The sequence below is a fragment of the Carettochelys insculpta genome, chromosome 2 (assembly GCF_033958435.1).
Source record: "Carettochelys insculpta isolate YL-2023 chromosome 2, ASM3395843v1, whole genome shotgun sequence".
In the NCBI taxonomy this organism is placed as follows: Eukaryota; Metazoa; Chordata; order Testudines; family Carettochelyidae; genus Carettochelys; species Carettochelys insculpta.
This window is the reverse complement of record NC_134138.1, coordinates 266,973,528-266,997,315: the sequence shown is the minus strand read 5'-3', so window position 1 is coordinate 266,997,315 and position 23,788 is coordinate 266,973,528. Positions and strand designations below refer to the sequence as shown.

At 48.0% G+C, this 23,788-nt stretch overlaps 1 protein-coding gene across 5 annotated transcripts in view; it reads right to left on the bottom strand.

Annotated features, from left to right (window-relative positions):
* Positions 1-271: 271 nt before the first annotated feature.
* Positions 272-23,788, bottom strand: part of XYLB (xylulokinase) — a 178,237-nt gene continuing 154,720 nt past the window's right edge. For all 5 annotated transcript variants that reach the window (XM_074985108.1, XM_074985110.1, XM_074985114.1 and 2 more), the window contains one exon: positions 272-2,420. In XM_074985108.1, the coding sequence (XP_074841209.1) occupies positions 2,337-2,420 (84 nt within the window). In that variant the 3' untranslated portion in view covers positions 272-2,336. The remainder of the gene's footprint in view (positions 2,421-23,788) is intronic.

Here is a 23,788-nt window from a genome sequence, read left to right as displayed (position 1 = left end):
CCTGAAACAGCTACAGATGTTCAGATCCAGTGCTGTGACCTGTGCTCTTATAGGAAGATCTACTGGTTTGTGAAGACTATCTCACATAAGTTTATTGGGTTAATGTCAGCCGATGGCCGGGTACGGGTGCCCCAAGACTCTGCTCCGTGGAGGCAGCACGACAGCGCCCAGCTTTTAGTGCACCTTACCACTGACCAGGCTGAATGTAGCCAAACTGGCTACGGTTCTTTGTTTGTGTTTGGCCGAGTTACAGCAACTAGAAGGAGTCAGCTGAAGCTTAAACATGGTTACTATTTATTACAAAGCAGAAATGAAAATCTTAATGGTTACAGAATTATATAAAATCTTGACGGTTACAGCTGCAGGAAAAGTTAGATAAAATCTTAATGGTTACACTGTTATTGCTCTATTTGCTTAGCTACTATAGTAGGATGATACAAATGACATGTCAATTAGAGAAAGTTACCCATTTGAGGACCAGACGCCTCAGATTAAAGAGCTCTTACTATTAAATGTGCACAAAAAAAACATTGCAGGTATAATCCTCACCCCTGCGTCCTTTGACTCCGGAGTAGCCAAGGTCGTTCACTGAATCCCTCGGCAAGAACTGTACGAGGAAGGGGGTCCCCTAGATACTTGGGAGGCAATAACCTTACCCGACCGGCAGGCACAGGAAATTGGAGCTCAGTTAGAGTTGGCTGCCGGGCCCCTCTTTATACCCCTTGGGGCACGTAGGTTCTTCCTTATCTCAAGGTACCAATTGTACTGGTTCGTCTTTGTGACGCTAGCGCTTACAAGGCAGTTACACCTGTAAGGACAGAGATAACTAAATTTATAGAAACAGGGCAAACTTTCACACGGGCAGTAAAGTTCCCCTCCTGGGACCAAGTGTGGGCGGATTAACTATCGATGCCAGCCAAGGGCAGCTTGACGCCCCGAGGCCAACAGCTAGCCTGTTAGCCCCCTTATCTGTCCAGGGTCATGCTGACATAGCACATCTGCATTTGTGAGGCACCAACAGACAGTGTGCTCTCAAAACAGCCCAAGACTGTGCTGTCTCTTTATGCTGTGTGCTCTGAGGCACCTAAGAGGGGCAGGCAAGATGGAGTAGAGCAGGGGGATTCTCTCTGGCTACAGTTAAGTATAAAAATATTCCAGAATAGCTTATTTCAAAATAACACCGCAGCAAACACAAATGCATTTCAAAATAGCACTTAGCTATTTCAAATTACATCATCTACACATATAGAACTTATTTCAAAATAGAGACAATGGATGCATTGTGGCTTATTTTGAAATAGGCTCTGTTCCTCATAGAACCAGGTTTATTCATTTCAAAAAAAGCCAACTGCTATTTTGAAATTATTTTGAAATAGTTGTTGTGTTGTGTAGACGCTAAGACAGTTATTTTGAAATAATGGCTCTCATTTCAAAATAACGTTGCTGTGTAGACCTACCCTAAATTGTATTAGACTCTTTTTAAAGAAGGGTAAGATGAGGTACAGAAAGATGAAGTGATTTAGGTCAAGACCTGTGTTCTCTATGTACAGAACACATCCCCTCAAAAATAAGCTCAGTTTTCTGAACATTAGATATAAGTTTCAGACGTTTAGTAAGCAGACTATATAACACTCAGCTAGACAGAGTTTGGGCACCTCCAGATCTATCACACTCTAAGCACACACAGGCAGCTTTTCCAAGAAGGTTCATGTCCAACAGATCCTTTATTTGTTTTGACATTCTTTTTTGTCTACAGTACATTTGGCCAAGTCTCCTGTCTTTCAAAGGGCATAGATGTTACTTTACAGAGAACTGCAAAGGCACTGACTTCACATTTCAGGCACTGGGCCAAACTGCCCTCTTAGTTACACCCCGGCAACCCTTTGCATATTTGCATAGACATAAGTTAAATGAGGATTTGATCCAATGCAGCCATCACAGTATTTAGTAATAGTAGGTACTACACAGTAAGGCATTGCCACAATGGAAACAAAACATCATAGTGGCCTAAGAGAGGAAAATTAAAAAGTACTGTCTTGAATATTAACACCTGCTTTCAGAGGAACATAATTCTCCAGAGATTCACATACCTTCTGTTTTAGGTTACTCAAGCAGCCTTCATAAAATACATTTTAAGGAAAGAGGAGACAGAATCCAAAATCTTTCAGCAACTTTTCAATAACACTTTAAAAAGATGAAAATGCATTAGACCTTGTTTTTGGCACAAAATACAGAAGAATGCCTTAAACAACTGCAGTAAATTCTGTCAACTTTCTTCTGATCTTCACCCACGCAGTCAATACTTTGGACGACTGGTAGATTTTTCTTTTTTCTTGCTATTTAGGCAGATGAGATGAGACTGGAGTGCAAAGCACCTTTTGTTCAAGATCTGCATATCTTTTCAGAAGGGGCTGGTAGACCTACAAAGGAAGAAAACTTTAGATTTTTTTTTTTAAAGCAGCACCTCAACCGACCGAAGTATTAGGAGTCTTTTAGAAATATCCTTGAAGACACACACTACTATTTTAATAGCCCTTACTAACAGTTCTTTTACAGCTCTAATTTTATGACACTCTCAGACAATTTCTGTTGCAGTGGTGGGATGTGTACATGTTAGTTCATTGTTCTTGTAATTAGTGTAACTTTATTTCATTGTTACACCCACACAATTTGACACATGCTACTCTATGAAAATCATTGTTTACCCACACAATTTGAAACATGCTACTCTACAACATTCCTAAAACCCAAACTGGTCGTCCTAGCCACACAGCCAAAACTCTTGTCCAGGCCTTCCTCATCTCCCCAGGTGTTAATAATATCTGCATTGTCCTCAACATCTCTGACATATATACTCCCTACACTGATACTATTCACTGGCAGATTAGTGTTAGGCTTGCCTGTTGGAACTAAGAGGCCATAAAGCCATAATAAATCAGTTCCAGTGCTGGAAACCCTTACTTGTGGTAACCAGTAAGTAAGATCCAGAATTTAAGTGAATTTTACTCTTGCCAAACAAGGATTACAGAGCAAACTGAGAGTCTATCTTTGTTCCTAGAATTTAGCTAAGAATTGACTAAAGAATTGAATTGTTGGACAAATTCAACAACAGAAGAGTCTGCTTTGATTAATTCTACTCATCACTAATAAGATGTTAACAGCAGTTAAAGCAAATCGATATACTAAATTAAAAATGTCAGGAGGAAGTCTATAAGAAATACACAAGGTAAGTACACAACATATCTATGGTATGTGAAAATAGACAGTGTATTTTTAAGTGAGGCCCTATCAAGGACAGAAAAATAGCTGTTTTAAAACATGGTAGCTAATAAGTGTTTAAAAATATGTTAACTAAAACTATGCTCCAGTGATAGATCATCAGACGAGGAGACAGGAGACTTAAGTTATACTCCTACCTGTACTGCTGACTGACTGTATGATCTTGGGCAACTTGCTTAATCTTCTAGCCTCAATTTCTCTTGTGTGTAAAATGTGGATAAAGGGCTCTATGGACAAAAATAACATGAAATTGCAGTCTCTCCCACTCTTTCTGGGAACCCTCATGTCAAGTAAGGTTTCCCCTTGGACACCTATAAATGATGAGTGTGAAGGTGAGAAATTAGGCCAATTCTGGCAAGGAACACTCTCTGTCAGTAGCTGCATGTGAGGTCTTGGTCTGATGCAGGCCTCGGCATGTTCCTTACATTGGACCCTCTGGTCTTCTTCATAGAGATGACACTTGATCTCAAAGTGTTGGGCACCATTCTTGATGGAGGGCCTCCAAGTTAACTAATCTTCCATCTGCCTCTCCCAGGTGTAAGCGTCAATGACGCAGTTTACTAAGATGTCTTAAAGATGTCTCGTGCACTTCCTCTGCCCACCATGAGACTTCACTCAGTCCTCAGCTGAGCATAGCAAATCTGCTTAGGCAGATGTGTGCCAGGCATCTTGACCACATGACCAGACCATTGTAGTGCCTGTGGGAGATTGCTGCCTTGATGCTGCAGGAATTAACCTCTACGAGGATGCTAATGTTGATCCATCTGTCCTGCCATGTGATGTCCAATATTCTCCTGTGATATCTTTGGTGGAATTTCTCCAGATCTTTGAAGTGATGTCTACAGAAACTTCAAGTTTCAGCTCTTTAAAGCAACGTTGGGATGACTTCAGCTTTGTAGATACTGATCTTTGTCTGCATCTTGATGTCACTCCACAAAGACTCACCTCCGTAAATGTCCATAAGCTGCATTGGCATTGGAAATTCAGTGTTGGATGTCATCATCAATGTAAGCATTGCTGGACAGATAGCTTCTGAAATAGGGGAAGCTGTTGACATTTTCCAGCACTTGGTCATCAGCCATGATGTTTGGTTTGGGTAACAGTATGGTGAGTGTTGGCTGAAAGGGAACTTTGGTCTTTCATATACCGAGAGTCAGCCCCAACCTGCAGTAGCTGTGACAAAAATGCTGATTGCTTGGAGATCATCTTCAGAGGTACCACTGACCCTGGCATCATTGGTGTACTGGAATTCTACCACTGATGCTGCTGTGGTTTGTTCTTGGCTCTGAAGTGGCCCAGACTGACGAGGGTGCCATCCATCCTGTAGGTTATTTTTACTCCACTTCAGAGATCATCTCCAGTAACCTGGAACATGGCTGCCAGGAAGATATTAAATAGCAAAGATGTTATCATACACCCTAGTTTGACTCCAGTCCTTATGTCAATTAGCTTAGCTGTGTCACCATTGTTGAATATCATAACCTGCATGCTGTTACGTAAGTGTAAGAGGCGTATGATTGAGACAAATTTCGGCGGACAGCTAAAGTGTTGCAGGACTTCCAGAGTGTCTCACGGTTGATGAAGAGGAATGCTTTAGTCAAATTGAAGAACAGCATATACAGAGGCTGGCGTTGCTCCTGCAACTTCTCTTGTATTAGGCGGGCAGAAAAGATCATATCAGTCATTCCTCACCCTGGTCTGAATCCACACTGTGATTACAAAAGTACTTTTTCTGTCATGAGGAGATGGTTCAGAAGGACTTGCGTGAGAATTTTACCTGCGGTTGAAAGCAAGGAGTTTCCGCAGTCCATCCTGGCACCCATCCTAAAGATGGTCACTATGATGGCATCTCTGAACTTGCTGGATATGGCTTCTCCTCTCCATAAATCTCAGTGAGGGAATATAGCATGAGAGAAGAGGTAGACTGAATATCTCAGCGGGGATTCTGTCAGTGCCTGTGGCCTTGCTGTCTTTCATCTTTTTTATAGCTTCTTGACTCTCACAGATGGGGTTTCATCATAAATATTGACACAGACAGGTAGACTGGTAACCATCTTGAAAATGCCATTGTTGACAGTTGCACTGCAGTTGAACAGATGGCTGAAGTGCTCTTCCATCGGCTATTGATGCCACGATTGGTCTTGACAAGCGATGTCCCATCCGCCAATCGTAGGGGAGTGACACCCAGTTTTGACGGCCCATAAATTTCCTCATAAAGTTCCTTAAAGAACTCATGATTGTTGTTGGAGTCGGCATAGACCTGTATTTCCTGTGCTTTGTCTCTCCACTAGCTGTTTTAAGGACTCTAACTTTTTGTTGTACTTCAGCTATAGAAAGCTTGTAATCATGTTTTTTTCTGCCACAACGGAAAGCTGCTAGGCCAAGCTTTGAATGCTCTGCATTTAACATCATTTAGGTACTTATCATCAGTTTAAAACCAATCCTGGTTCCTTTGCTTGGTGTAATCAAGGGTTTCTCCACAGGTTTTCAGGACAGTGGCTTTCAAGTAAGGACTGTGCCTGAAGACAGCCCTCTGGTGGGTCTTGGTTGTGTAGCTTGTTGAATGGCTTTGCTGGAAGATAAGCCTCAATCTCATGATCCTTGAAGCCCCCAGTGCTGAACCTCTCAAGGTGTTTTTGGGGGTGGGGCAAAAACATGCTTTGATGCCAGTCTGAAGCCGCGTCTACATGAGCCGGCTACTTCGAAGTAGCCATGCCAACTTCGAAATAGCACCCGCCACGTCTACACATGGTGAGTGCTATTTCAAAGTTGAAATTGACGTAAGGCAGCGAGACGTCGAAGTCACTATCCCCAACAGGAGATGGGAATAGCGCACTACTTCAACGTTGAACGTCGAAGTAGGGCACATGTAGACGATCTGCGTCCCGCAACATCGGAATAGCGGGGTCCGCCATGGTGGCCATCAGCTGAGGGGTTGAGAGACGCTCTCTCCAGCCCCTGAGCTCTATGGTCGCCACGTGCAGCAGCCCCTTAAACTCCCCGCCCCCTGAGGTCCTGTGCAGGAAGCTGAGAGCGCGTACAGGCAGCAGCACTGCCACGTGCTCAGCCTGCACGCCTGCAGCAGCCACAGCCCAACACCCTGCGGTGATGGAAGCCAGCCAGCCCCCCAAGCGCCCCTAGGGCACCCCCCCAAGGCCTGCACCCCAGGGGCCCCCCCTGAAGCCCACCCCTGGGATGCCGGAGGAGGAGGAGGAGGACTCCTTCAGCGACGGGGGGCTCTGCATCGCCCTCCCATCCCGCAGCTCCAGCAGGGCATCTGCCCAGTGGGTGTCCCCCGACCATGGGAGCGGACCATCAGGTATGTACCCCCCTGGTACACACCCCCCAGGGTTAAGGGGCGGGGACAAGAGACATGACCAGGGCCCTCCACATGCCCAAATGACCATGGCCCCAAGGACAGCAGTGGCATGTCCCTCAGAAGAGTGCATCAGCCCCTGTCCCCCAGCAGGACAGCGCCATGCCCCATCCCTGGGGATGGGGAGAGCGGAACCTAGGGTCCCCCGTGGGAGGGGGTGGGACACCCATCATCATCATCAGCATCTCCGGGGGACGGGGATGGGGAACCAGCATCAGAGGGGTGGGGGTACAAGAGCCACGGGTCAGGGCCCACACTAACGGCTGTCTCCACTCTTCTTCCCCCCAGTGTTCTGCAGCTGCACCATTGGAGGGCCCGGAGAGCGCCGGCGAGGTGTCCGTGGTCCCGGAGAGCCCACTAGGGCCATCCCAGCAGGCCAGCCCCTCGGCGGAGCACCGACCAGCCCCAGGACGAGGCCGACGGAGGAGCCACCCGCGGACGGCCACGGACCCCCAGCTGCTCGCGACCCTCCGCCGTCAGCTGGAGGTGTAGGAGCGGCGCCTGCAGGTGGAGGAGCGGTGGCTAGAGCTCCAGGAGTGAGCACCGGCCTGGCACCAGGAGGCTTGGGGGCCTTCATGCGCACTTTCGATTGTATTGCGCAACACCTGGACCCCCGCCGCTCCGCCCGCTGCGCCACCAGCCGCTCCGCCTGCCGTCCCTCCAGCATCTGCCACCCTGGGGCCTGCCGCCGAGGGGGACCATGAGCCTGCAGACACTGGCCGGCCATATTTGCCGATTCTCCCAGCCCCCACCCAGCCTCAACCAGGGCTCTGGCCAAGACGTGGGTCGCGCCCCCCAACACTGGGCGCTGGACATTAGGGAGCGGGGCTGAGGATGTGGCCCCCCCCTCCTTTGTACATATTCCCCCATTTGTAAATAGTTTTTGTTGGACCCCTGTTTTAGTAGCTGCCCCCCGCCCATGTAAATAGTTCCCCCCTTTTCCTCTGTTAATAATAAGAGGTTGCACTGTTTTGTTTGAAACAACATTTCCATTTATTTCAAAGAAAAGTGTGGGGGTGTGTGCTCTCGGGTGCTCTGTGGTGTGGGCGTGGTGGCAAGGAGTGTTGTGGAGGATGGGCGGATGCAGTGGGTGGCTCACCCGGAGATGGCCCTGCCAGCGTTCACCCCACAGCCTGGTCAAAATGGGCCCGCAGGGCCTCCCGGATCTGGATCCCCTCAGGGTCAACCTGGCGACTGGGGGCAGCGGGTGGCTGGACGTCGGCCCTGCCAGCCTCCATAGCCCAGCCCTGGAATCAGGCCTCTCCCTTGCTCTCCACAAGGTTGTGAAGTGCGCTGCACGCACCCACAACCTGGGGGATGTTGGTGAGGCCTGCATCCAGGCGGGTGAGGAGACACCTCCAGTGCCCTTTGAGGCGGCCGAAAGTGCGCTCGACCACCTGGCGCGCATGGTTCAAGTGCGTGTTGAACCGCTCCTGGCTGGTTGTGACGTGGCCCGTGTACGGGTGCATGAGCCAGGGCTGGAGGGGGTACGCCGTGTCTGCGACAACGCAGAGGGGCATGGTGGTGTCCCCCACAGGGATCTCCCACTGGAGGATGTAGGTCCCCGCCTCCAGCCAGCGGCACAGGCCCGAATTTCTGAACACCTGGGCGTTGTGGGTGCTGCCAGGCCAGCCAACATAAATGTCCAGGAAGCGGCCCCAGCTGTCCACCAAGGCCTGGAGGACCACGGAATGGTAGCCCTTCCTATTGAGGAAGCATCCTCCGCTGTGCTCCAGGGCACGGATGGGGATATAGGTGCCATCCAGAGCCCCAAAGCAATTTGGGAAGCCCAGGCTGGCAAACCCCGCGATGGCAGCATCCGGGTCCCCAAGCCGCACGAGCCTGTGGAGGAGCAGGGCATTGATTGCATGGACGACCCGCAGGGGAAGGACATGAGAGAGCACTGGTGAGGGGTGTTCAGTGTGTGTCTGGCCCTCCACCCCGCGGCTCTCCCCCCCGATGGCTCCCCTCCCAGGGCTCCCCCCCCAGGCTCCCCCCCGCCCCCCGGGTCCTCTTACCTCCATGAGGACAGCCCCGACGGTGGCCTTGCCCATGCCGAACTGCTGACCTACGCATTGGTAGCTGTCTGGAGTGGCCAGCTTCCAGACAGCGATGTCGACCCGTTTCTCGACAGTGAGAGCACGTCGCATGGAGGTGTCCTGATGCCGTAAGGCAGGGGTGAGCCACTGGCAGAGCTCCAGGAATGTCTGCCAGCTCATTCGGAAGTTCCGGAGCCAGCGGTCATTGTCCCACTCGCCGAGCACCAGCCGCTCCCACCAGTCCGTGCTCATGGGGTAGCTCCACAGCCGGCAGCGTGTGCGGCGGGAGGGGGTGGGGCTGGGAGGGCAGCAAGGTCTGGGGCTGCTTCCTCATCCCCTGGGGGCAGCTCATCTTCCTCAAATAAAAGATGGTCAGCTGCCTCCTGCATAGCACTGAGCAGGGCAAGCACTGCTCCTCCAGGGGCAGGTGTGTGGGCCTCTGGCGGCTGCTGCTGCTGCTGCTGCTGCTGCTGGGGGTCCATACTGCTTCCACGGGGTGTGCGTGCTTGTGCCTCTGCAGACCGCGTGCTGTGCAGGCTGCGTGTGTCTGGGAGGGGCCCTTTAAGGCAGCGGCTTGCTGTTGCCCCGGAAGTGCTAGTCCACCCCGTGACCCTGTCTGCAGCTGTTCCTGGCACCCTTATTTCAATTTGGGCCACTTTGGTGTGTAGACGCTCCCCTGCAGCGCCTACTTCGATGTAGTGCTACCCAACGTCGACGTTGAACGTCGACGGCACCAGCCCTGGAGGACGTGTAGACGCTATTCATCGAAATAGCTTATTTCGATTTTGCTACATCAAAATAAGCTATTTCGACGTAGCATCCCCGTGTAGACGTAGCCTGAGTGACATAAAGGAATATATTAGGTTCAGCAATCATCAGTATAGATCATAAGTGAGTGATGTGGACATCAGCACAATCCTGACACCAGACAATAACACAATCAAGCAGGTGACAGTGTCCTGACCATGGGCGTTGCCAGGAGATCTTGAAAAAATTCTTCTGCCAGAACATCATGTTTGTTATAACAAGACCATGGTCAGCACAGAGTGCAAGAAGGCAAACAATGGAGTTCATTTTAACTACACCTTTCCTCCCAGTGACACCATCCCAGAGGTGGTAGTCAGTGCATACTCTGGCACTGAAGTCCCTGAGAAGTACAAACTTGTCCTCTCTAAGGACATCTCTAATGATGCTATCGAGGTGTGCACAGAAGCATTCCTTGCATTTTCATTAGCTTGTAGGGTGGGAGCATAAGCACTGACTACTGTCGCAGACTGGCTGTTGGCTAGCCTAAGATGTAGCATTATGAGACATTCACTGACACCAGTAAAGTGTTCACTGAGGCTATACATAAAACTATGTTTAATGCCAAAGCTGACACAGCGCATGCAGTGCTTGTCTTCATGTTTAGCTCTCCAAACAAAGGTATAGACAGCACTGGTTTCTCTAATCTGGCCCTCACCAAAGCAGCAATGTCAATCAACATTGAACCTCCTCCACTCTTAAGCAATGAGGGCTGTTTGGCCTGCAGGCCAGTCAGAGTTGTTGCTGACTTCCAGTGTCCTGACATTTTAGGTTCCAAATCTAAGTATATTTGTTTTCGTCTTCTTATTATTGCCTCTGTGAATTGAAAGATGTTCCCCTCTGGCTGCTTGTACCAGGTAGGCTGGGTTAAGACAGTTTTTTTGGGTCACCTTTTCTAGCCCACTCCCCATTCAGGGTGAGCAAAGTGGATCCTAAAAAGGGCTGCTCAGTCACAGCCATGGCTGCTGGGGCACACTTCTGTCTCATTAAAGTGCACAACAACCCATCTTGCTGCTGATGCTGCCCCCATGCCACGCTGTGACTAGAAGCTTCTGGCCACGTCAGCCTATCACTGTTGTCACTTGCTGATCACCAGAGGGCTTGGGAATAAGAATGAAATGAGCGGAAAGTGAAAAGAGAAAGATGTAGAGGTGATTATCCAAGGAAGAGCCTGTGCATGATGGAGTTTTACATGGAGACACCCTTGCACATCAGCAACCACACAATGCTTGAGCAAGGCATGGCTGGGATCCAACGGCAAGGACATCCAAGATGATTGGGAGCTTGTGTCCTGAAGCACAGGTGCCATCAGTTCATTTGCCCAAACCTGTTGGCTGTCCAGGTCAAAGCACATCCACCATCTCTGCAAGGGACCCACCGTTGGCTGCTTGCCACTAGGATAGAGAAAGATGCTCCCCTCACCAGCCAAAAATCTTTGGCTCGCTAACTGCGTAATTTTCAGCTTATTAACCAAGATCAGGAACCAGTGTGCCTGCTACCATATCTAAGAAGCTATGAGGAGGCAACCCTATCAGATGAGCGTGGCATGTGGATCAATGCAGCTTAACCAGCCTAAAGAAGCAGATGTGGCCATCTCACTGCAAAGGTGTTACTGCTTCACCAGCACCCCAAGCACCATTGCAGATTATTATTATGATTTCAGTCAGTCAGAAAACATCTAAGAGTTCTGTATTGCTAAGACAGCAGTTCTCATATGACTATATGACATTATTTTTATAATATATATTCTGCACATTTACTAGCATGCTCTAAAGTAGTATTCTGAATAAATCGCTGTAAATTAAAAAGTGTCAAAATAGATGAACAGCCACATTAACCAATGGTGTCCTTGACTATTTTATTGTCCCCAAACACTTAGTTGCTAATTTGAAAAATTCAGGCATGTGCAGTGAATAAGTGCTGTAATATATGCTGTATGCACATGGGAAAAATCAAGACCACTCCTTCTTCTTTATTTCTGTTGAACTTGGGTGAAAATTACCCCCGTGCAAAGACTTAGCACGAAGTCTGTGAACTATATTTGTCATTCTTAAGATATTTTTGACTTCACTATTACCACCACTGCAATGACTTGTATTTTATAAGCAAACACAAACACAGTCAGAGCTTCAGCTGGGGTAAGAAACTGACTTATTGTAATTGTGGTTCTTTGAGATGTGATGCAGCCATGTATTCCACTTAGCTGTGTGCATGCCCAGCACATCCAAGACAGAATTTTGCTTAGTTGTACCTCAGGGAGCAGAAATCAGGCTTTGTGTTCATAGATCCCTCCAGTTGTGTGAGCCAGACTGCCTCAACACCCCTCAGTTCCTTCACACACAACACCTGGAAATGAGACTCAGTGACGGTGGCCTGTGGAATATACATCTGCAACTTGAAGAACCACAGTGACAGTAAATAACCATTTCTTCTTCATGTAGAGGCTGCCATATATTCCACTGAGGGAACCCACAACCAGTACCAACCCCAGGATGCGGGGCTTGGAATCTATCTAAACTAAGATTGCAGATGGCACTACTTATGTTTGCATCCTTTCTGGAAGATGTAGTAATGACATCATAGCTGCGTCTACACGTGCACGCTACTTCGAAGTAGCGGCACCAACTTCGACGTTAGGCGGAAAGACGTCGAAGTCACTATCCTCATCAGGAGATGGGGATAGCGCCCTACTTCGACGTTCAACGTCGAAGTAGGGACCGTGTAGACGATCCGCGTCCCGCAACGTCGAAATTGCTGGGTCCTCCATAGCGGCCATCAGCTGGGGGGTTGAGAGATGCTCTCTCTCCAGCCCCTGCGGGGCTCTATGGTCACCGTGGGCAGCAGCCCTTAGCCCAGGGCTTCTGGCTGCTTCTGTGGCAGCTGGGGATCTATGCTGCAGGCACAGGGTCTGCAACCAGTTGTCAGCTCTGTGTATCTTGTGTTGTTTAGTGCAACTGTGTCTGGGAGGGGCCCTTTAAGGGAGCGGCTTGCTGTTGAGTCCGCCCTGTGACCCTGTCTGCAGCTGTGCCTGGCATCCCTATTTCGATGTGTGCTACTTTGACGTGTAGACGTTCCCTCGCTGCGCCTATTTCGATGTTGGGCTGAGCAACGTCGAAGTTGAACATCGACGTTGCCGGCCCTGGAGGACGTGTAGACGTTATTCATCGAAATAGACTATTTCGATGTTGGCTGCACGTGTAGACGTAGCTCATGATTTGTAAACATATGCATCAATAGTCAGGTGGCAATCCTGCAAATGTCCAATATTAAGATGTCAGTTAAGAATGCAACTGACAGTTTGGACTCTTGTAGAAGGAGTTTGCACCCACTGAGTAGGTATGGGGGAAGCTATTTCATAAGCAGTAAAGAAACAGGATATTATCCACCCAGAGACGACTGCCTGTACTTTCATGCATATGCATAGGACCACACAAGGCAATGCATGAAATGGTTTAGTCCTGTCAAGATAGGCTAGACAATGTATAATATCCAAAATATGGAGCTGCTGCTCTTCCAAAGATGAATGGGTTTAGGAAAGAACACAGGTAAACATTACCCACTTCAGACGAAAACTGAAAAATTTTGAGTGCAGCCACAAAATCACTTTGCCTTTGAAGAAGAGTGTGTAAGCAGGGCCTTCCACCTAAACCTGCAACTCACAGACTCACCTTGTGGATGTTACTGTCACCAGGAACACAGATTTCTGATACAAAAGTGAGAGAGAGAGGATGCCAAAGGCTCTAACAGAGGTGCCATCATGGCTGCTAGGATCATGTTCATGTCCCACAGAGGAGCCAGCTCTTACACTAAAGACTGGAGGTGAAGGAACCCTTTTAAGAATCTTGCTATCAAGGCACTGGAAATACATATCTTCCACGAAATGCGTGTGTGTGTGTGTGTGTGTGTTGAGATCACCACCACAGCATCTTCCAAGAGCTAAGTGCAAGGCCCAATGGAAGATGCGCACATAATCCAAGATGTGCTGACAAGAAATGAGCATTGGTTGAACTCCACAGGCCAACCAGCACAGGAAGAACCACTTCCATTTACCTGAACAGGCCATTCTGGTAAAGGGCTTTGTACTCAGTGGTGACTGATGAGAAGGGACACAAGACAGTGGTAGCAGTCATGTGACTACCTCCTTATGTGACTCTTCCCCAAAGCTGTCCCTAGCCAGAGAAGGGCCTCACCTCTTCCCACTCCTGTCCTGCCCCCACTCTACCACAGGCCCCACTTTTCCCACCCTCCTGTCATTTTACTGCAGTTGGTGAATGTTGGGGGGCCGACTGCCAGCACCAAGCCTCTGCTATTCCCCTGGGTCCTGTGGGGCCCCACAAAGCATGGGACTAGGGGCAGTTGGATGGCTGCTAGCGCCTTGCAGCTCCCCCCATGCCGTTTAGAGGGGCATGTGACCCTTTGTGCCTCACCCACATCACCCATTGCTATTGTTGAGTAGAACCTGATGAACAGCCACCCAAAAACATTCTTCCTTCTCATTCACCCCAAAGCAACCATGCAGTGAGATGCAGAGAGCTGAGATCAGGATGCCAGGTGTGGCCATGGTGCTGTGTGACTAGATCAGGGTGGAAAGGAGGGGCTATGGGAGGCCAAACTGACAGCAGAAGAAGGCTATAGAACCATCACTGCCTCAGCCATGCCAGGACAATGAGCATGAGCTTGACCAATAAACTTTCAGATTGAGGACAACCTGTGGAATGATTGGAATCAAAGGAAAAGCATACAGGAAAGCAGACTGTCAGCTGAGATGGAAGATGTCAGTTAGGGAGCCTGGACTCAGGTCCCCTCAACAGCAGACCAGGCAACATTTCTTATTGTCTCATGAGCAAATGAAGCAATTGTTGGAAAACCCCAGGTACATGCAGGATATCTTGTCTGCAGGGACCACTCGTGACCAGAGGAAAATTCCTGCTAATATGGTCCGTGAGATGATTCTGGACCCTGGATAAGTGAACAGCTACTTAAATAATACTCTCAGTGCAGAACCCCCGCAACATGATTGACTCTTGGTAGAACACCCTGGGCTCTGCTCCTGTGTCTGTTCACATAATATACCCTGGTCGCATTGTTGGTAATTAGATAAGCCACTGAACCTCTGATGCACTGGGAGCAATACCCAAATTCTGCTGCCCTGATGCCTTGGAGTCACCAGTAGTACTGACATACTGACAGTGTCAAAGTGGAGGGTGGTAAGTGCTGGCACACTAATATCAGTGGCACTGAGTGCAGTGATGCTGAGGAGCTTCCTGGTTCCAAGGAGTCCTTGCGCCACACCCAGCCATAGTCCCACTGCCACAGACTGTGGAAGGGAAACATCAGGGCATGGTGCCAACTTACACCAAGTTCAGCAGCCCACCTGGCCCACCTGATATAAATGATATACCCCTGGCAAAATTCTGGATAAAAAGAAAGGGCAGGATGGAATGAGAAAGGAAGTGCAATTGCCATCTCGTACACCACTGGTACAGAAACAGCCTTGTCAATATTGGACTTAACCAATACCCCAAGGCTGGAACCAGAGTCCACGAGGCCTGGAGTGGTCGCAGTTGGTCTTATACGATCTCTTCTTTGGAGCACTCAACAGAGAATGGCTTCTCCATTTCTTTGGAGAGGCACCGACTCCAGTGCGTAAACCAGCAGCACCCTCAGAACCCCCAGTGACCTCCATCCTGACATAGGCCTCCCCGCCAAAGCAAGCCACATGTCCTATTTGAGCAGGTGCTGAAAGATTACTCTAAGCTTCTGATAGCTGGTTTCCACTGACATTACCTTGGATAACTCTTCCTAAGTGATTTCCGGAATATCTTTCCAGAGGCAATTATATGGATTTATTTTTCATAATTGATATCCATGGGAAACAAAGAACCCTGTGTGATGCACAAAAGTTCAGGAACATAAATTCCCTCTTTGGAATACCATCAAAAGTAGTGTATCAAAGAGTGATATTTAACAAGAGCAATTATGTGTACAGTGTATGTGGCCCCTTTTCCTCTCGAGAGACAATGGTTAGCAGCGGTGGTGAGGACCTATGGGCAGTGTTTGAGTCTGCAGCTTATCTCGTGGCTTATCTGTCCAGTACTGGATATGGAGGGTCGATTGCAATAACTGCACGTCAGTCTGTTTCCAAGTTCTTAAGTCTGAGATTTTTTCCTTCTAAGACGAAGTTCTTGCACATATACTATTGAAGGATGATGTGCCCTGTCGTAGCAATCGTCGCCAGGTACTTTGATCTGATTATGTAGATTCCCAGGATTCTGGATCGATTTTTTTTTCTGTAGAGTAAACCCTAGACTTAATGGACTAATAGGAGGGAAGGGGTGTTCATTAATGCCGGAAATCCTTTATATCCAAATGGCTATACTGTATGATGATGTACTGACCTTTCCAGCCCACCACTTCCTCCTGTCGTCTGCCCCCACCCTTCCCTAACTCCCTCCTGCCCATTTCTTCCCCTCATACTTCCATCTCCCTCTCCCAACTACCAGGAGAGGAGCTGAATGCTGGACTAGCTCCTTTCACCTCCTGCAGCTCTCCGCGCTGCAGGTCCTCCAGCCCCCGGCTCCAAGCCACCCGCACAAAGGTAGAACATGGTCACGCCCAGCCTGCCAGTGCACAGCAGCCTCCAACGCCACGGCTGCCGCTCAGTGCCTCATTGCAGGTAGTGGCGGCCGGGCATTGACATGCTCCACACACATGGGGCTGGGGGAGGAGAGCTCCTGCACTTCACTGCAGCCCCCAAACCCCAGCTCCTCAGGCCCCTGTGGTTACCGCCGCTTTGGTGGCCCCTCCAGCCCTGGCAGCTCCTCCAGCCCTGGCGATGGCTCTGGTCAGTCTCCAGCATATATCTGGGGGGAAGTGGAGGGGCTCACGTCCATTATTTCTGAAATCCATTATATCAGGGTCTGTTAAATTAAGGGTTTACTGTATTACAATATGAAACTTGTACTTTCCTATAACATAACTGTTCTCACAGACTATCTTTCTACTATCGCTGCAGTATGCCCTTTGCTATTGGAACAAAACAGCAGTCATGTAGCACTTTAAAGACTAACAAAATGATTTATTAGGTGATGAGCTTTCGTGGGACAGACCCACTTCTTCAGATCTAAGATCTCACTCAAAGATCTGAAGAAGTGGGTCTGCCCCACGAAAGCTCATCACCTAATAAATCATTTTGTTAGTCTTTAAAGTGCTACATGACTGCTGTTTTGTTTTGTTAGAATACAGACAACATGGCTACCTCTCTGTTACTTTGCTATTGCGATGATTAAGAAATATTACTCTGAGAACTACTTTTCCAAACTGTTAAACTTCACTAATGGGATGTTTGGCAATACACTGACAGTCTCACTTCATTACCTGTGCTCACCATGTAAATAAGAAAAGAAAAGATAACAAATTGTTAAAACTAAATGCAATACAGTAGACACTCGAGTCATGTGGGGGTTGTGATCCTGGCAACCCCCGCATAACTCAATTTCATGGCAGCCTGGTTCCTGGATCCCCTGGACTTGCAGGCACCAGGAAACTGACAGCCCACTACGGCTGGTCAGTATTCTGGCTCCTGGAGTGGTAGGGAGAGGAAACCAGAGGGCAGCCGGTCGAAACTGCACCACAGCAGCTGGTCAGTTTGCTGTCTCCCAGAATGGTAGGGAGCAGAAACCAGGGGCCAGCTGGGAGAAACCGTGGTGCAGCAGCTCTGCCCGCCAGGAGGCGCAGCTTCTCCCCAGCTGGGAGCAACCACGCCACTGCCTCTGTCTGCCCACCTGCCCACCTTCCCCTGCGGCTGCAGTGGGGCTTCTCCCCTGCTTCTCCGAGTTGGGGGGCTGGAACGCTTTTAATTTTCACTTGACTCACATTAATGCATGTTAAGTGCAAATCAAAAATCACACATACCAGGGGATTACTGTATAACCTAGACTGACTTCCACTTTCCATGTAAGAAGTGCTCACATCAGTAGAACAATGTCCTCCCTTTCCATCTGGCTGTTGCATTCTATTTCAAGCCAAGATTGTGAACTCCCTAAGGCAGTGACTCTTGTCTTATCAATTATTTCCATAGTGGAGCCCTGACCCAGCCCCTGTACGACTATACTAGAATACTGCTGACGTTAATATGTCAGCAATAAAGCAGTCCCCTTGTCCCACACCTATCATGCTTTATGTAAGCCAATGCTGAATATATCAATGCAAACATTACGAATTAAATGATGCAATTAAATGCTATGCATTTAAGTGAAGTGGACTGCACTGCACCATCTCTGCACAAATTCCTACATAACAGCACTAAACCAAATCGTATGCTATGGAATAGGTACACGACTTGTAAAAACACAAGGGATGTGATTATCTCCAGATAATCATATTTTTATTCATGCCTTTTTGCTTAATTAGCCAATAAGCCAAGCATCTCTGTTTTAATAGACTTCTAAAACTGAGCTGCATTTTAATGCTATGATTATGGATTCTTAGTCTTGGTTAGCATATATATATTGTAATAAGGTCTCCCAGTTATTTCTGTCATGCCTAGTGGTTCTGTCAGGCTGCAACATAGGAAACTTCAGTGTCCAGAGCTCCAAGGTGCATTTCCTGCAGAACCTCAGTTCCTTGCCCCTACAGAAACTATGGAAGGCATCATGTTCCCCAATGTGAAAGGGGACCAAATACTGCCACCATTATGGTGGAAAGCCGGTTGAGAGACATGGAAGATCAGGGCCAATGCTTGTCTTCAAACTCCTCCTCTTGGGGATAGCTGGAAGTGCTAACACAACAGCCCTTCTGTTCAAGCAAGTGCAAGCACTGGTGATGGTCCTCACACCCTGTATAGGAAGTACAAAAGGAAAGTGGTTCCATGCACCTTCCCCACATCCTTCACGTGCAAATTGGGGCTGCGCCAAACCTACCCTACAATAATAAGACTGATTAGAATAGAAATTGTACTTTTGAAGTCTGAAATTAAATTGTGCTTACAGACTTCACATTTAGGATTTAAACAGAGTGAGCTATAAATTTTTACTGCAGCAAGAAGCAAGCATTCCTCTCTCCAGTGATCTGCTCCTTGGTGTGTGTCTTGGGGCGAACTCATCACGATGGCACCCCCATGGGACTGATGAGGGAATTAGCTCATTCTCCAGCACAGCACTTTCCTCTGTTGGTGCATCATCTGCCACCACTCCCTGCTCTACCTCGTGCTCTGCTTGGGACCCATGTCACTTCTAGGATCGCCGGGTCTTCTTTGGGACACTGCCCTCCACCTGTGCTCACTATATTCCCTTGTCCCCCTTCTGGGGGTCTCAGCAGTCCTGGACCAAGGCACACAACAATGTGGCCAGCTGAAGCTTCTATCTCCTCAGAGGTCAATACTGGCCACAGTTGGGCTGTATCTCCACTACATTCCCCTTTTGGAAGGGGAATTCAAATGTGGCTGATCGGAAGTGCAAATGAGGTGCTAATTTACATACCATACACCTAAATTGCATAATGACAACCACTCGCTGTTCCGGAAATGCTGTTTTCAGAAAGAAAGTAAGCCATGTAGACAGGGTCCATTCGAAAGGAAACCCTGCTTTCAAAAGCACCTTTCTTCCTATTTTTCAGGAAGAAGGGTTCTTTCTAAAACAGGGTTTGTTTTCGAATGAACCCTGTCTACGCTTTGTTTTTTTTCCTGAAAACAGCACTTCTGGAATGTGAGTGGCTGCTATAATGCAAATTATATGCAAAATTGCATCTCATTTGCATTTCTGATTGGCCATATTTGCATCCCCCTTTTGAAAGGGGAATGTAGTGCAGACACAGCCTTGGTGTGGCTAGGTGTGCTGCAAAGGGGGAGTGAAGAGACTCAGGCCCATGCACTACTCTGAGTTCTGGCTGAGGGACCCTCTGACGGGCAGCCTTGTCCTGCCTTCCTCTTCTCTCCCCTTCACTGCCTTACTCCCTGGGCCACTTCCCCTACAACCTTTCGCACCTTCTGGGCCTCTCTATTGGGGCCAGCAGCCTGGCAGGCATTAGGCTGGAGCCTCTCCCTAGTTCCCCTGAGCTGACTCAGTACTGCTCTTCTGAGGTGCTTGCTCTTACTAGAATCTGGTCCTGCATCTTCTCTATTCAGGATCTAATTGTTGCACCTTACTGGTCCTGGGCTCAGGGCCAGCATTCTGGCAGCTTCATTGGGCTGAAGCTTTTCCCTAGCTCCCCTCCAGCTGCCCAGCACTGCTCTGTGCAAGGTGCTGGCACCTACTGGGAGCTGGCCCTGCACCTTCCCTTTCCATGGCCTAACTGATCCAGCTCCACTGGAGCAGCTCCTCACTTGCAGGGCTGCACAGTAAAGTGCCCTCCAACTGGCTGGTTCCAAGCCCTTATCCTAATTGGCAGGAAGGCGGGTGCTGTGCAGACTCTCTCCAGCCTGCACTAGCACCTTTCTTGCAGTAGTGATGCATTCACCCTACTACAGTGCTTCAGACATATATTGGCAAAAGGAGAAAACCAGACTACATTCCTGAGCTACGACCAGCTTCCCCTGCAGTGCCAAGATCTGTCCCTAGCAGAACATAAAAGCTAGGGATGTGTGATATGGGCAACTTCACAGTGGTTAGCCAAGCTGCTCTATAAGCGTGCCTCAGCAAAACAGAGCTTAACCTCAGAATGATTCTGAAGTTTATAAAAAGAACCATCATTTAAGTGAAAGCCACTAAAATAAACAATGAAATTGGATGAACAGGGAGATGAAGCCCTGTAAAAAACAGAACCAAACTGACTCATCACATTAGGTATTTTTACTGCACTGTTCATGCTAACCCACCGTATTACTGACAGGCCCTCTGGCTTTCTGCAGTTTCACAGCCATGAAACAAGCCAAGGAATCCACTCTCATCTGTAACATTATTATAGAGCAGGAGATAAAAATTGGAGTGGAATTTGTAATTGAAAAAGCCTGCTTTTTACGTGATTCAGCTGGCATGCTAAAGGGGAGTGCAGAAATGATCAGCTCGTTGTTTAGCTGCTACTATCTCTTTCATGACTTATTATCAACTACAGCAGTAATTCATCATCTCTACATCTTTTAAGACCCATACAACATCAATTCATTCTTTTAAGTTGTCAGGATATTGTATGCCAATAAAATCTACAACGGACAACAGAATTCACTGTTGATACTTTCAGCTAGGCTGTGCCTAGCCCTGCAGGGGGCCAAGGATCCCACCCTCTTTTACACACCTTTGCAAGTGGCAACCAGGAGAGGATTAGACAGCTCAAAAGAAATGAATTTGTGACCCTACACCATTGCACAGAAGCCAGCAGAGACAAAATTTGCATAGGGAATACACATTACTTTCAACGGGTGTCAGTCACACCTCCCACTGGTATTGTGTTCCTCACACCTTCCAGACCCACTGTGGCTGAGTCAGATGTCACTGTTTCTCCACCCCTTCTATGTCTCCTGAGAGCTCTGGCTATAAAAACCAGAACCCAGCTCTTTATTATATCATATCTTTTAAAACAAGAGGAAACAAGATTTCACAACATTGAGCAAATGAGATCAGATCATCTGATTTTAAACTGACAGGCTTAACATTTTTGAAGAGGACTTGTTTGATCACTAAGATTTTCCAGTTCTATTAATAATTAAATAATATTCTGGATGTACTATGCCACAACATAGCATAATTATTTCAATTATTACAGTTGCTGATATCGGGTGCTCCAATGCCCTTTGAGCTGGCAGTTAGTAATTTTGGTAGTTTCAAAGGGTATAAATAAAAGTGTTGAAGCCTTGCTGTCCACATTTATGGTATGTGATGCTGTATAACCATTTATATCCTTGATATTGCCACTGCAATAAATCTTGTATAAAGTATGTCATGTAAGGTGTCAACTGAAAAATTGTGAGTTGCTAAGTATGATTATCTTGTTACATGCATATATATTTTTTTTTCAATCTGAAATTATACATACTGAATATGTACTGGTAACCTATATATATGCTACAGCAACGAAGGGTCCTGTGGCACCTTATAGACTAACAGAAAAGTTTTGAGCATGAGCTTTCGTGAGCACAGACTCACTTCATCAGATGCTGGTCTTGGGAATCTGCAGGGCTAGGTATAAATAAGCCAGAGCAAGGGTGGGGATAACAAGGTTAGCTCAGGCAGCAAGGGTGAGGCTGACTACCAGCTGCTGATCTGGAGGTGTGAACACCAAGGGAGGGGAAGCTGCTTTTGTATTTAGCCAGCCATTCACAGTCTTTGTTTAAGCCTGAGTTGAGGCCGTCGAATTTGCAGATGAATTGTAGCTTAGAAATTTCTCTTTGGAGCCTGGTCCTGAAATTTCTTTGCTGTAGGATAGCTACTTTTAAGTCTGCTACTCTGTGGCCTGGGAGACTGAAGCGCTCTCCCACGGGTTTTTGTATATTGCCATTTCTGATATCTGATTTGTGTGCGTTTATTCTTTTACGTAGAGACTGTCCAGTTTGTCCGATGTATATAGCAGAGGGGCATTGCTGGCACATGATGACATAAATTATATTGGTAGATGTGCAGCTGAATGAACCCACGATGGTGTGGCTGATCTGGTTAGGTCCTGCAATGGTGTTGCTGGTGTAGATATGTGGGCAGAGCTGGCAACAAGGTTTGTTGCATGGATGGGTCCCTGAGTTAGAGTGACTGTGGTGCGGTGTATAGTTGCTGGGTAGGATTTGCTTCAGGTTGGCAGGTTGTCTGTGGGCAAGGACTGGTCTGCCTCCCAAGGCCTGTGAAAGCGGGGGATCATTGTCCAGGATGGGTTGTAAATCCCTGATGATGTGCTGTAGAGGTTTTAGCTGAGGACTGTAGGTGATAGCTAGTGGTGTTCTGTTGGTTTCTCTCTTGGGCTTGTCCTGTAGTAAGAGGCTTCATGGCACACGTCTGGCTCTGTTGATCTGTTTTTTCACTTCCTCAGGTGGGTATTGCAGTTTTAAGAATGCTTGGTAGAGATCCTGTAGGTGTTCGTCTCTGTCGGAGGGGTTGGAACAAATGTGGTTGTATCTTAGTGCTTGGCTGCAGACAATAGATCGTGTGGTGTGTCTGGGATGGAAGCTGGAGGCATGAAGGTAGGCGTAGCGGTCAGTGGGTTTACGGTACAGGGTGGTATTGATGTGGCCATCGTGTATTAGCACCGTGGTGTCCAGGAAGTGGATCTCCTGTGTGGACTGTTCCACTGTATATGCTGTATATATATGCTGTATTCCTGGGTAACACACACTGGGTGAAATCTACATTGCAGCCAGATAGCTTTATGTTGATGGTCCATTAAAGACACTTAACGGTCACAATAGGCCACAGAGTAAACTCAGTCTGTGATGATATCTCTTCCTGCAGATGCCTTAGGCTCCAAGGACCAATGGCTTCCCACTGCAATCCAGACAGTCATGTAAGGATATGAGATATGTTCATGTGAACCCGGACTCCATCTTATGCCAGTAATTTTCCACAAACTGGGCTATGAGCTTTCTTTAAAACAGACAATTTACAGTCACATGGTCCAGGGTAAAACACCCATATTGCCTCTCTCTTGTTCTGATTCTCTGGGCTGTGGATTTACAACTGAAAGAAGCTTATTGAACTATGGACAATCTTTTGGAAGTTACCCTAGAGGTTTTACAAAACAGCAGGGCCACTGACAAGAGGGGCAAAGGATGAGGTAGCCTCAGGGCCCAACAATTCAAAAGGGCCCTGGGTTGCCAGCTGCTCCCACTACTGCAAAGGGAGCACACAATACACACGTTCAATGGGTACTGCAGTGGCATGCAACCTGTGGGTCATGACCCCTTTGAGGGTCATGGATGTCTTCCTGGGAGCTGCCGCTCGGGGGCCGCATATGACTCTTTAAAAAGCCACTTGCAGCTCTAACCTCTGCTGCTGCTCACTCCACTAGTGGCTCCAGGGGCTGTCACTGCTAAAACAAAGCCCGCAGTTGAAACTGGAATTAGGTTTTTTTGTTTAAGTGTTGGCAGCCTCCGGAGCCACAAGTGGAGTCAGAGATGCCAGGGAGCCCCAGAAGAGGAAACCACCTTTGCAGGGAGCCCCAGAAAAGGAAGGCAGCGGGGTAGGGAGCTAAGACTGCAGGAGAGCTGGTGAGAAGGGTGATCAAGCGTGCCCTGCCAGAGCCATGCTGAGAAGGAGCAGCAGGAGGGAGCAGCAGGGAGAAGCTCGTTGTTTCAGTCACATAAAGCCTGGGGATACAGGGTATATGTGGGGCTGATGGGGTTAAGCCTGGGGATGCAGGGGTGTGTGGGGCAAAT